The sequence below is a fragment of the Theobroma cacao genome, chromosome 2 (assembly GCF_000208745.1).
Source record: "Theobroma cacao cultivar B97-61/B2 chromosome 2, Criollo_cocoa_genome_V2, whole genome shotgun sequence".
Classification (NCBI taxonomy): Eukaryota; Viridiplantae; Streptophyta; class Magnoliopsida; order Malvales; family Malvaceae; genus Theobroma; species Theobroma cacao.
Window position 1 is genome coordinate 6916885 of NC_030851.1, and position 13451 is coordinate 6930335.

Here is a 13451-nt window from a genome sequence, read left to right on the forward strand (position 1 = left end):
AATTGTCGATGCAGCTTGCTTGACTGTGGCTTGTATTTCAAACAAGGATGTGCACCACTTAAGACCGACAAAAACTGGATAATTAAGGAAGAGATTATGGGGTTACTATTTTCTAATGCTATATCTTACATGAAAAACATTTTACAAATTATATATATAGTAGTTCATTTATAAAAGTAAATAATAAATAAGTTAAATAAAAAAAATTTCAAATAAAATTAATATAAAATTAGACTAACATCCAAACAATTGATTTAGTAGTTGATATATATTTTACGGATTTCATATCAATAAGAGATGAAATAAAATTTGTACTTATAAATAAAGATTTTCTTTCACTTAATAAATATGTCTCTTAAATTGAAAATTTAAGCTATCGACATATAATCCTCCACTAAAAACATGATATTTCGATGCTCATAAATTAGAATTAGCATATTTAATTGCAAATAAAGAAATTATTAATATAAAATTATACAATTAGAATCTGTTAGATTTACTGTGTATAGTTTTATATAGTAGCAATTGTGAATTACATGCTTATCAAAAGTAACATTGATTAACATAACAACTTTAAATGGTTAGAAGAATATGCATCAATCAGAATTTATTATAGACAATGAAGTCAAAATTAAAACCAGAGTTTATATGAACAAGTGATAAACATATACATATGATCTTTCGTAAATTTGAAGCATGCGCACTCAACAACACGGGTAGCTCTGTGGGGCAACAACTCAATGATTGTAGCGATAATCCAAGCAAAAATATTTAAATGAATAAGTTGAAAAAGAAAAATTCCATTTGTATTTAGCTGCTCACTACGGGCCTACGAGGATTGTTCATCACAAGTAGGATGAATCCAATTTTGAGTCAATTTCTTTAAACTAAAACAGTTCATCAAATTTTAACATTATTCGGCCATTGTCCCATTAAAATATTCAATTATTTTAAGTAAAGTGAACGAGTTAAGACATTTACGCCATACAGATCGATAGGTAGAATTAAATTTAAGAATTATGCCAATTTGATAGCAAAGCAAAGTCAGAGATAGACTTGTCTCTACCAAGATCTTGCAATCAATATGTATACCATGCACTTTGCTGCTGCTTCTCAATTATCTAGCTATGTTTATTTATCGTAGTAGTAGTAGTAGTAGTTCATTTTGTCTACCTGAACGCAACTCCTGCTAAATTTTCGAACTGGGAATTCTTCTTTGTTCCTAGTTCTTTGAATATTGAAGCTGTCAATAATAATATAGAATATGGTCCATTGAGTTGATCTTCTAGAGACATGTAACATAGCCGCCGTTACCTTTTCAGCCTTCCTACATATATATATATATATGCACTTGAACGAGGATTCCAGGCTGTATCGATCAGGGGTCTTCATTAGAATAATATGAATGGATAAAAACGAAGTTGCACGAGCGGTGCATTTGAAATCCGAGGCTAATCTTTTTAACATAATGGGAAGAATCTGCAATGCTTGTTTCTTTCTGTCTGTATAGATATCCGACCAATTATAGGCATAAATTTTGTCATACAATATGTACTGGCAAATAGTTTTTGTTCTCTTGTTAGGCACACCGGAAAGAACCTGGAAGGCAGCAGCTATCTTTTTACCGATATTGGACATGAGAAAACCAAGATTGATTAGCATTTTCCCAACATGGGGACTCACTTTTCTAGGAAAGTGAGAATTGCAAGGTAATTAATGGTGAAGTTGAGATTTGTTTGTCTCCAAGAATCTCAAGAGAAAAAATTGTTTATTACAAGTTGAGCGTGGGAGACTTGTTAAGTCTAAAGTCTTATTCAGAATCTGTCGAGTGTTGCTTCCAACACATGCACTGCCAGCCAATCAAACCTGGGACTGTTCATATTATCTACTGCAAAGACCTTATTAGTTCTTAGGTATTTGGGCTACCTACAGAACCCAATTGATAGAAAAAGTTGTAAGCGGGTGCTTCAAATTTTACACTTTTCGAACAAAAGCCCATACCATAGTCAGTACTCTTTGTTTCTCTGCCCAAAGCTTCCATGTTTATTGTCCTAGATGTTTTGGGCCGGTAAGTAAGGGAGCTGTTTATTCTAAATCTAGTTTCTAAGCAAGACCAGAATGTATACTTCGAAAAAAAACATCCGGCCAGATCCTTAATGGTCTTCACGCCATTTAAAAAGGCGAAAACAAATAATTTAAGAGTAAGCCTATTGACTGAAATCATGTACTAGTACGTAATTAAACAAACCTTCTGTTCAATTGAATAACCACATACTACTATAACAGTTCAATTATTGCATTTACCTCAATGAGGTAGTGACGCCGACGCGGCGTGCCGTGAGCAGCATCTTTGGGTTGTAAACAACAAGAAACAATGGTCAAATATCTAGAAAGATCGAAGATTCCTCTTTCGTAGACGTCCTTGCTTACGCTTTTCACTTGTACTAAGGAGAATGGCCCATGTCTTGGATGTCCCTTGTGTCATCCGTTGTTTGGTTCTTGAGTAAACTGAAACTAATGATGAAAACAACAAAATTTTAGTATCCAAATACAATTTTGAGTCTCCTCAGTGAGGTCTTACCTGGTCCCTGAAAGCAGTCTAGGTCAAGCTTGGCCTAGGTATATAACCATATGCTTTCCCACCCATCAAATCAAATCAATCGCATTAGGATTAGTAGAATAGCGAGATGGGGTGGAGAGGGATTCTGGGTTTTGAGTATGGAATAGTCCAAGCACCACTGGGACCTGATATTGCTGGACCGGAGCTTGTAGCTGCTGTTGCTAACGCTGGTGGCCTTGGCCTTCTTAGAGCTCCTGATTGGGTATTAAATCCTAGTATTTCCTTTTGATGTTCATAGTTTTGAATGATCTTCCTCAGCAAATACTATTTACTTCGCTGTTGTTAAGTCATCTCATGAGACCACCTTAGTTACTACTCAGTTACTAAGTTTGGTTTCTGACTTTCTGTTTTTGTTTATCGTGGGAAACCTTAATTAATGAAGGCAGTTAATGTATAAAGAGAAAAACTGTACTGTTGGTTAATTTCCAAAATAACAAACCAGATACCAACTTGCAAGAAATCTTTTAACGGTTGAGCCATTATGGTCATCTTACTATTGGCAGTAATCCAGGGTTCAAGATTGGCAATTTCTAGTCAGCGATAGTGAGTTGTATTGACTATTAATTTACTTTCCTAAGTTTCTCAATCTTGAACAGCTTTCGTAATAATGGGCAGTTATCCAAACTATACAATTTGTTTGGGACAAGTAGATGAATTAAAGGTCTTGTTCCGTTTGTTTTTGATTCCTAAGTAGATGTTTTCTAAGTAATGCTGAATTTTTGTAGTCCAGATAATATAAATGGGCTAGCTGTTACTACTCTTATTTCAGTTTAAGCTTATCAATGGGCTGTTGCTTTTCCCGTACTCTGCTGTGTTAGGAATCTCCGGAGTACTTGAAGGAGCTGATAAGGAAGACCAGAATGTTAACTGACAAACCCTTCGGGGTTGGTGTTGTTCTAGCATTTCCTCACAAAGAAAATATAAAGGCTATACTAGAGGAAAAGGTAGCAGTGTTGCAACTATATTGGGGAGAATGCTCGAAGGAGCTTGTACTTGAAGCCCATAATGCCGGGGTCAAGGTTGTTCCCCAAGTGAGTATCGTGTTTCTCCTTTTGTTGCACAGATAAACATGCTTTATGTCTTATTATGGAATGCTGATTTAACCGAAAAAGCAAAAAGATACAACAGACAACCTATATGTTATATTGCTTTGTTTAGTCTATTAACCTTAATTTGATCTTATTTTTTATAAATGGGGAGTTTCATGGGAAGGGGATGGGGGCAGGGGAAAGCCTGGACACAAACCCAGGACTTTATGTGACACCACTATAGTTGGTTATCACCAGGTTATGGAGTAACTTTGCCTGATGTGATTCTCTGAACACTTTGAGAATACATTCATAATCATATTGCATTTCTTGTTCACTAAGATTTTCCTTTGATGAGATTTAGTTACCTTAATGTACATTTAATGGAAAGTAATACCAGTAGTTTTTGCCTTTTTGGGTCCAAGAGAGATGGATAAATTGTAGGGACACGGTTTGCATTTGTTCCATTAATTAGCACTTATTAGGTTGACGTGCAAGGATGGTGTGGGAAAGTAATATAAAAGGTCTTTACTGGGGACAATAACATTTATTTGTGAGGAAAGTTTGAGAACACTAGTTTAGAGGGTTCATGTTGGCATCAATTTCTCTTTTCAAACTGAAGGGTAGAATGACATATTTTGCATGTATTATTCTTCCTCTTGGACTATCTCATGAGCCAAATGTAACTCCATTGAAGGTTGGGAGTGTTGAGGAAGCAAAAAAAGCACTTAATGTGGGTGTAGATGCAATCATTGTCCAAGGCCGTGAAGCAGGAGGGCATGTAATTGGACAGGTATGAACAATTTTTTTTGAGTTTTGTTATGTTGCAACTATATAATAAATCTCTTGGAGCCTCTTCCTGCCAAAATTAACACTGTGTCTCGATACATTCAACAATACGATACATTGAAAATTAGTAAGATTCTGATACTTAACTACATCTCCATGAACCACACCCGAGCATTTGGTTCATTGGTTGGTGCATAATCCCCCTGCTTAAAGAGTAGGGTTCCGAACCCCCCCCCCCCCCCCCTCCTCCAATTATAAAAAAAAAAAATTACATCTCCATGAACTAACTTTTTATTTGCTTTTCTCGTTCCTATAAAACTTGTAAAACTGAAAAATTAGAAAATGTTGACTTCCCTCTCATGGTGATGTCTAATTTATTTTCAGGAGGGTCTAATTTCATTGTTGCCACAAGTAGTTGATCTTGTTGGTGATCGAGATATTCCTGTAATTGCTGCTGGGAGTATTGTAGATGCTCGTGGCTATGTTGCTGCTTTGACTCTTGGTGCTAAAGGCATTTGCATGGGCACTAGGTTTGGACTATCTCAATTAAAATTATGCATCACTAACAGTAATCTGGAAATTTGGCTGCATTTTCAAAACTTGTGGTGCTCATTTGAATACCTCATGCATCTGAAATAATCTCATCTTTGTTTCTATTGAATTTCATGGTGTTTTTCCTCTTTTGCATGTCTTAAAATCATTTTGAACTCTGCTTATTGATGGAAAAATAGATCATGTTAGTACATCAAATAGCAGCATGAATCTTTTGGCTTGACTTCTCTATTTGTTTCATAACATCCTAAATATGTGTATGATTCTGTTCCCAGTTTTGGCAAGAGGAACTGAGCACTTATTTCTTTTCTTTCACAAAAAAATGTGGACAAATTTACTTGTTTTATGTCTTACTAGCCAAAGCTCTAATTGTTTTCTCAGTGTTCTCTCAAAGGGATGCAGAAATTACTAAGATCCTACTTGCCATGTCTTTAATAGACAGAAATATCATTGAAAGATAGGAAATTAATTTATGCCAGTCATGCTTAAGTCTTAGCTGATGAATGGGATGATATGTAGTTTTCTGATAGCATTGCCCTGCCCTGCTGAAATTCTAAACTTATAGTCGAAGCATTTATAAAGCCTCTTAAGCCTGTTTGTGCTAAAGTATGAATGTTTACAGATTTCTTGCAACTCATGAAAGCTATGCTCACCCCACATACAAGAGGAAACTGATCGAACATGATAAAACTGAGTACACAGATGTGTTTGGCAGAGCAAGGTGGCCTGGTGCACCACATCGTGTCCTGCAAACACCCTTCTTCTGTGATTGGAAATCCCTTCCTGTTCACGAAAATGAGACTACTCAGCCAATCATTGGTCGATCAATAATACATGGCGTGGTGAGAACACTTGTGAAATAATTTTGCAATTAATCATTTTGATTTTCTTCCAAAACTTGGAAACATTTATCTCCAGGGTAAAATGTCACATTTAAGATATAGCTTGTCTTCATTTTTCAGCAAAGAACTCTTACTTGGCTACTTCACTCCAAGAGAGGGATTGCACTTTCAATTAGTAAAGACAGATCTTTGGAATGATCCTTTGCTGAATGAAACTTAAGATTTTCTTGATTTCATGATGTTCTTTAATAGGAAAAAGAAATTCGACGTTTTGCTGGTACAGTGCCAAATCCAACAACAACAGGTGACATTGAAAGCATGGCGATGTATGCAGGCCAAAGTGTAGGCCTCATCAAGGAAATCCTACCTGCTGGAGAAGTGGTGAAGAGGCTAGTTGAAGGGGCTCAACTTGCGATCCAGCAAATATTGAGTGGGGAATCTGTCTAAATTAATTATGAACTGGAACTGCACATGTTTATATGAATTGTATGCCTGGGTCAATAATGTTCTTACAATATTTTAAAGTATCAATAACCTGAAGAGACTATACTGTAATAAACCATATTACCATGATTTATATGATTATCTCTTTTGCTTTTGATTTGGGATGCTTCTTCTATCCCACTTATTCTGCTTCTTTTTTTGGATTTTGGTATTAAAATTTTCAACCATTCAAATACTAGCAATTAATGTTCCTCGGAGGTTAAATGAATTGGACCTTGCTCTTGCCAAAATCAACAGTAGCTTCGTACTCCACCAATTTATTATTCATTAATCAAATTGGTGATACTCTGATAATTACATATATCCTCCACCACGAACTGAATTTTTTCTTTGTGTTCCCCTATTGGACATTAGTACTTGTGAAACACAACAATTAAACAGTAGTTTCGCTGTTTTAGTACTAAGGGTAGTAAATTAACTGACAATTTTCCTGCAGAATTTTGAGCCCATGTGTCTCAACTATCAACCTTTGATGAAATAAATAGCTGCGGCAACAAACAAGAGACAACTAGGTTCAACTCTGACAAAGCCGAGTATCCTAACATAATCCCATTAAAATAGTCAGCAACTCTTAACTTGAATATTATAACTAACTGTCTTCATGAAGATGACTTCTTTGTCGGGTTTCTTGGCTGCTGTCAAGGAGGGCTGCGAGTGAGGCTTAAACTCCAAAATATGTCGGTTTCATACTCATCGTCAATATAAACGTGAATTCAACTACTGATATTTTTTTTGAGCTTGAGCCGCCCCAGAAGACTTTTCTGGCGTTCTAATAACATTTTTTTTATCTATAAAAACTTATTTGACTTGAATTTGGTCATAGAAGGTAATTATCTCGATATTATCCCTAATGTCTCTTCCATGATTTAGATTAAAATTTATAAGAAAAGTTTAAAGTTCTTATGGGGGGTAGACCGTCTCCAATTTCTTTATAGGCTCACAGTACGAGCCAATTTGATTATTCTTTGCTTTATTTTAATTTAACCCCATCAATTGATTTTAATAAAGGATTTATTGCATTTTATTTCTATGAATCTTATTCTTAGTGTCAGCAATTACAGCAATCAACTAATGACTATTGCTTCTCTCTTCAAACATCACTTATATACAAGGGCATCTAATGATACTGTCTATTTACACTTGGTGTTTAACAACTCTATTTGTTATGATGGCGTGTTGCAACCTTCCGTTCTGGTCGCTCGCGTGTACCAACTAAACTCACGTTGTACCAAGTCATATTATAGACATGGCGTGCCGCAATAGATTATATATGCATGCGGTGTATCAACAAATGCCTACAAGGTCTTGGTGTGTAGCAACTGTTTTGCAAAATTTTGAACGTTGCTGCTGCTTACAATTTCAGAGAAGCTATACCTCAGTCCATCTTCCATATTGCCATTCGTTTCCTTAACACGATGCAAAAGGATTTTATTGCAATAACAAACTATATTAACAAGCAGCTCAAACATCAAACCTGTCCATTATTAGATACCAAACAAGAAATATGAATGTTAGAAACTGCATGGCATATCAATCTGTCCTACTTACACATTTTGACCTGTTCCACCTCTAACTGCTTTGCATGTATCATAGGTAATAAACATGGCTCACATAGTTACTTAGGTTGATCGACTGTCTTCATCTATAAGACACTCTACGTTATCAGACATTATCCTTTGTAATGGACAGGTGTTGCATGTGTGATTGCTTTGTAGACAAATTGAACATGCTTTCTATCGACGTTGTGGTGGAGGCACGAACGAACTTGGAAATGGTGCTGCATTTGTGGTTGGAACTGCAAACGGATATGGGCAATTTTGTTTATCATGCTTATGCCTCTTGCATTGTGAACACCTCTGTGGTCAACTACCTTCCCCAACCGATGGAATCATTCTTTTCCAAGATCTCCTTGCTTCACCTCACCAAGGTCGTGGCAACACAACAATTTCTTTCACATCAAGGGGGATATCCCAGTCACTGGGATGCCCAATAGGCCGAATGGACCCAGCATAACCCTTCACCAAATAGGTTGTCTTGTAGTAGTCAGTGCAAAATTCAACGGTTTCACGTTTGCACTTACTTCGAATCCAATGAACTCACCATTTAAGCACAAATAAAAGTTAAGTTAATTACAAAGTAAATACCAAATAAGGATTTTCGTACCTTACTGCCGTAATGGCATGTCTGCATGGCAGTAGATCTATATGGAACTCACAACATGAACACGTCTTCATGGATAAGTTTACAAGTCCGTCCACTTTCTTGTCTTTAACTTCAAACTTTACCCAATTGATAGGTTTAACTATAAAGTGATGTGCATTATTGAACCGTTTGCTCAACTGCTTGGCAGCCTAAGGGTTGAGGGGCATGCTCACCTTGACGGCCCTCTCGTACCGATCATGGAACCAACGTTGGAACATGTCTCTGAAAAACTCGATCAGAACAGTGATTGACATTTGTTTTGTATACTTTAAACAGGAGTTAACACATTTTGCAATGTTGGATGTCATGAGTTGGTATCGTCTTATCGGTGATAGTGGATGTGTTCATCTCTTAGGGCATATTCTTAGAAGGTTTGAGTAGGCTTCCGTGTGAATCTGCTTTAGCTGGTTCATATGTCTTTCGAAATCATCAACCTTGTAGTAGTCTCAAGCAAGGGTGAAAATAATTGAAACGTCATCATATTTGAACTTGTTGTTCAAGTTTTTCTTCAAGTGGTAACCGCCTAAACCATTGTGCACGTTTAGGTATGCTATTTCGATTGCTTTCTTAGTGTTAAGATGTTGGTTAGAGATGAACATTGTGTTTTCAGGACAACCAATGGCACGACGCAGGTTGGTAAGAAACCAGGTCCACGAGTTGTCATCCTCAACATGGCCAATGCCAAATGCATTCGGATATATGCACTTGTTCGCATCTTTGCATACAACAACGAATAGAACATTTTTGAACCTGTCTTTTATATGTGTTGCATCTATAACAACTACAAGACGCATTAGCTCTGTAAACCCCTAGATACAAGCCCTGTATGACCAAAAATAATATTTGAATCGATGTACCTCATTAGTAGCCATTGTTATGACTATATCGAGATTTTCACGTTCCAACATATGGAAATACGCTGGTAGAAATTGGAATGAGTCCTTTAGGGGACTGAAACAAGCCTTTCAGCATACTCCTTCGCTTGCCATGCCTTGCCATACAAGTATTCCAATTCCCACTGCACCCTCATCTCACAAATTATGTCTTTGGGTCTCAATGCTACTATCACATCCCATTTCCTTGAGGAATCGTGACCTATGCATGGACCCAGACAAGCATAACCTTGTTAGGCCCAAGCAAGCCTCTTATCATAACATCATCAAGCATTTATCAGCTTTTGCAAAAGCATTACATAACATCCATTAACGTATGTAATCATAATACATACATTCATAAAACTCATTATACAATTAAGAAACTTCTCAACTTAATTGTATAAGCTCAAGCATTTGGTATACATATATATCTGAAAAAGTGCCACTATAATAGAGCACATGAACATTAGTTGTCAATAAAACTTTCGGGTGTCCATGTATGTCACGACCTAAATTTCGGGCCATGACCGGCGCAAGGGCCTAATGGACGTAGTCTACTAAGCCCAAGCAAGCCTATCTATTATCCTGCTCATTATCCCATCTAATATTGCTAAGTCACATTTCATAACTTTGAATCAAAATAGTGATAGATATTACCATCTTAAAGTGGCATACTCATTTCAATATACATACATTGTCTAAACATATGGCTTAATAATTTTCATTGGGTTTATCTATACACAACAAAAAAAAAGAGTACTCGACTTTCAGCGGAGAGACTAGGACGAATATACAGTTATTGAATGCCGAGACACCTACCAAGGGTCGAATGTATGAAGACACCTCAACCTAGCTACCAACTGTCTCGTGATCTGAAAACATGAAGTTGAAAACGGTGAGTATAAACCTAGTGAGTGAACAAGGAAGGGAACAAACAATTTATAAGGAAGAATTTGGAAATCATGATGCACTTGTTTTGAAAACAATGCAATTTGGTTTAATTTCTTTCTTAAACCCCCTTGTTTTGGACATTGATCAGTGGACTCTTAGTATTGCAAAGACCCATACTCAATCATGAAGATAAGGGAGTGAAGGAAATTATATCAGAACCTGAGCAAGGTAGCAACGTGACAACACGTTTCTCGCTGCAGCAAAAGGCATTCTCGGTTTGCATATGGTTCAGTTTTTCAAGCATATCTTCCACTACATGGGTCTAATTGACATGCTTGTTGGGTCATTAGAAAGCTAAGAGGCAGGGCTATGACTTTAGTGTCTACCACTTTGCCTAGTTCAGATCAAAAGGTGGTCAAAATTGCTGTCAAAATGACAGTACTGCACCACTACCGAGAGTTTTTGGCGGCAACGAGAATCCATTTCGCTATAGCCAAATTCCTTGTTGCAATGAACAGCAATTTGACAATACTAAGCAACTTTCAAAGTTCAACATGCAAGATTCACATATGCAAAACCATATACCATACTCATGAACTTTGATTTCATAAACATAGATGTATATATATAAATGCATAGATAACACCAATATCAGCATAATCACACCCGGCTCATGTACATCCCCCACATCGTGCACATAGCCGGCGCCATCATGTGCATCCCCCCACATCGTGCACAATCAGTGTCATCGTGTACATCCCCCCACATCATGCACACGGGCACTATCATCATCCATCTCCCACACCACCATCATCATTGGCATGTGCATCCCCTCACATCGTGCACACACACGGTTATAGTCATCATACACAATATCAACTATCATGCACAACATATATATATCATCATAATGAAATGGTGCATGAATCAATAACAACCACATATCACACATAAAACCATTTAGCAAAAGCTTGTTCCCAAGGCACTTGTTTAAGATAAAGTTGTATAAAATCATTCAAATACTTTGTACAAAACAGTCACATTCCCAAAATTATTTTGAAATGCAGTTCACTCACCGGTAGTAGTTGAGCCTTTAGCCAACTTTAACCTCCCTAATGGTCCAATTGAGATAATGGGGCTTCGTTGGAACCTACCATCAAATTAACATCACCATAATATCAATTCATACTTATAAACCCTAAAAGCTACCCCTTAGCTAGCTTTCAATTGCCATTTAAAATGGCTATCTATTCCCACTATCCTAGTCACAATAGAGTCAATATACAATCTCAACAATAAACCCACAAATCAATCACTAAATATTATTAACACTTAAAACCTAATGCTAATTTACTACTTACCTTGATAGTTTTGCAATTTTGAAATTCTTTCCAACAATTCCCAAGCTATTATAGGACTTTTTTCTCTCTTTTTCTCTCTAAACACCTAGCTAGTGAGAGAAAGTATGGAAACAAGATTTTTCAAGGGTTTGAAAGTGAGAGAATGAAAGAGCACATTGTTTTTAAAAAAGGGTGAACCAAAACATGAAAATTTAAGCTATTTTGAGAGAGGTTATAAAGCTTTGATATCAAGCTTCCATGGAGGATGGAAGCAACGTAAAAAGGAGAAGAAGAAGAAGGAGAAAAGCTACTGGAAAAAATGTCAGAAGTTGTTGGAAGCAAGATATTTATAGCCCAAGCTTATCTAATTCCTTTTAAAATTACGAAAATGCCCTTTAGCAAGTTAACTTGTTCTTCTCCAATCATGTGTGCAATCTTTTTATTCTTTTGACACTAGGACAAGGTCCACAATGATCTAAACAACTTGGGTTCACGAAAACTTAAAATTTTGACTTGGGGTGCAAAATGACCATTTTACCCTTTTTTGTTTCCTTTCATTTTAATTTAGTACTCTCAACACCCATTTAACTCCAATTTCCTTCTATTACTTTCTTCTACACATGTACAAACAAAGTATGAAGTTTGTACTTCAACACGGTGTTCCTATAATATTTAAAATATTTATCTGCCTGCTCTATCTTTACTTAATAAAGACACACGACCCTATTAACATCATTTTTTTCTCCAAAATTCTTTCATTCTTCTTCTCTCTCATGTAGATTGACCATATACTCCTTTTTCATGAAAAATCTTGACACTGAATAAAATATTAATATTTTAATATTATTTTATTAATAAAATATTATTTTATTCCAAAAATTTTCTCTTGCCTCCTCTTGTCTCCTTGGCTCCCAAAATACCTTATTATGCCTACTTAGACCTTAAAATATCATAAAACTTTCTTCTGAGAGCTTATTAAAAGAAATAACGAAACTACCCCTAACTCGTGTTATTACATCTATACTTAATTAGAAGCCTGTAGAGGTTGAGGTCTCATAATGTAGACTCTCGAGCCATTATCATAATCTCATACATAACATTATCAATATAGAATGCCCAACATGGCAATATTAACATAAACATGTTCATAGTTTGTAAACACAAACATAAAGTAAAACACTGACTCGTTAACAGAACGTGACCAACCCTCTAAGCAACAAGTGGCTGCTAAACACCTACAAAAAAATGAAGACCGGATACTAGTATTCGTGACACTAGTTGTTACCAGACGCTATCATTGATATGCAACAAAATAAATAAAAAAAATAACGTGTGAGTCACAAAGACTTCATGAGTGGATACGGGAAGGGGACAAGTTAGGGGATAAGAGTATTTCATAAACATGCACTTGTAATCTCAGGTCTTTCATAAACAATTTAATCATAGAATTCATAAAACATGTTGTTTGAAAACATTTGAATAGTATTTGTGTGAAAATATGTCAATACAGACCTTTGGGAATATTTTACCTTTGAAATTCTCATCAAATTCAATCAAACAACCTATTCTGCACCAAAACTATCGATACATTCTTGAATGTATTGATAGTTTCATACATCTATCAATACATTAGTAAAATGTATCAATACATTTCACACAAAAAGCCTCATAAAGCGTTCTGTTTAGAATGTATCGATATTTTTAGCCCAAAACCCAAATTTCTAGACAAAATCCTCCATTTTTACCATTCTTTAAGTTCCCCTACCTTTTAGGAGTTTCTCTAAGGCTCAGTCTTCTTCACTAAGTAC

General features: G+C 36.1%; 1 protein-coding gene and 1 long non-coding RNA gene across 3 annotated transcripts; one reads left to right on the forward strand and one right to left on the reverse strand.

Moving 5' to 3' along the window:
- On the forward strand, positions 2310–6459 carry LOC18608263 (nitronate monooxygenase). 2 transcript variants are annotated; one of them, XM_007042855.2, is made up of 6 exons: positions 2310–2822; positions 3439–3651; positions 4346–4441; positions 4822–4967; positions 5612–5831; positions 5952–6209. In XM_007042855.2, the coding sequence occupies exons 1-6, from the start codon at positions 2688–2690 to the stop codon at positions 6027–6029; spliced, it is 888 nt and encodes a 295-aa protein (XP_007042917.1). In that variant the 5' UTR covers positions 2310–2687; the 3' UTR covers positions 6030–6209. The 2 variants fall into 2 exon arrangements, with proteins under 2 accessions (XP_007042917.1, XP_007042916.2); XM_007042854.2 differs by having other exon boundaries at positions 2311–2822; positions 6084–6459.
- Positions 10211–11705, reverse strand: LOC108660876. Its single transcript, XR_001926574.1, has 3 exons — positions 11665–11705; positions 11380–11453; positions 10211–10284 (listed from the first exon to the last, which is right to left on the reverse strand). It is a non-coding gene; the product is annotated as an uncharacterized LOC108660876 (long non-coding RNA).

Excerpts from the sequence above, each read along its gene's own strand:
- LOC18608263 (XM_007042854.2), top strand. The coding sequence starts at position 2,688 with ATGGGGTGGAGAGGGATTCTGGGTTTTGAGTATGGAATAGTCCAAGCA. Across the intron at positions 3,652-4,345 it reads GGGTCAAGGTTGTTCCCCAA|GTTGGGAGTGTTGAGGAAGC; the intron begins GTGAGTATCGTG and ends ACTCCATTGAAG. Across the intron at positions 5,832-6,083 it reads GATCAATAATACATGGCGTG|GAAAAAGAAATTCGACGTTT; the intron begins GTGAGAACACTT and ends GTTCTTTAATAG.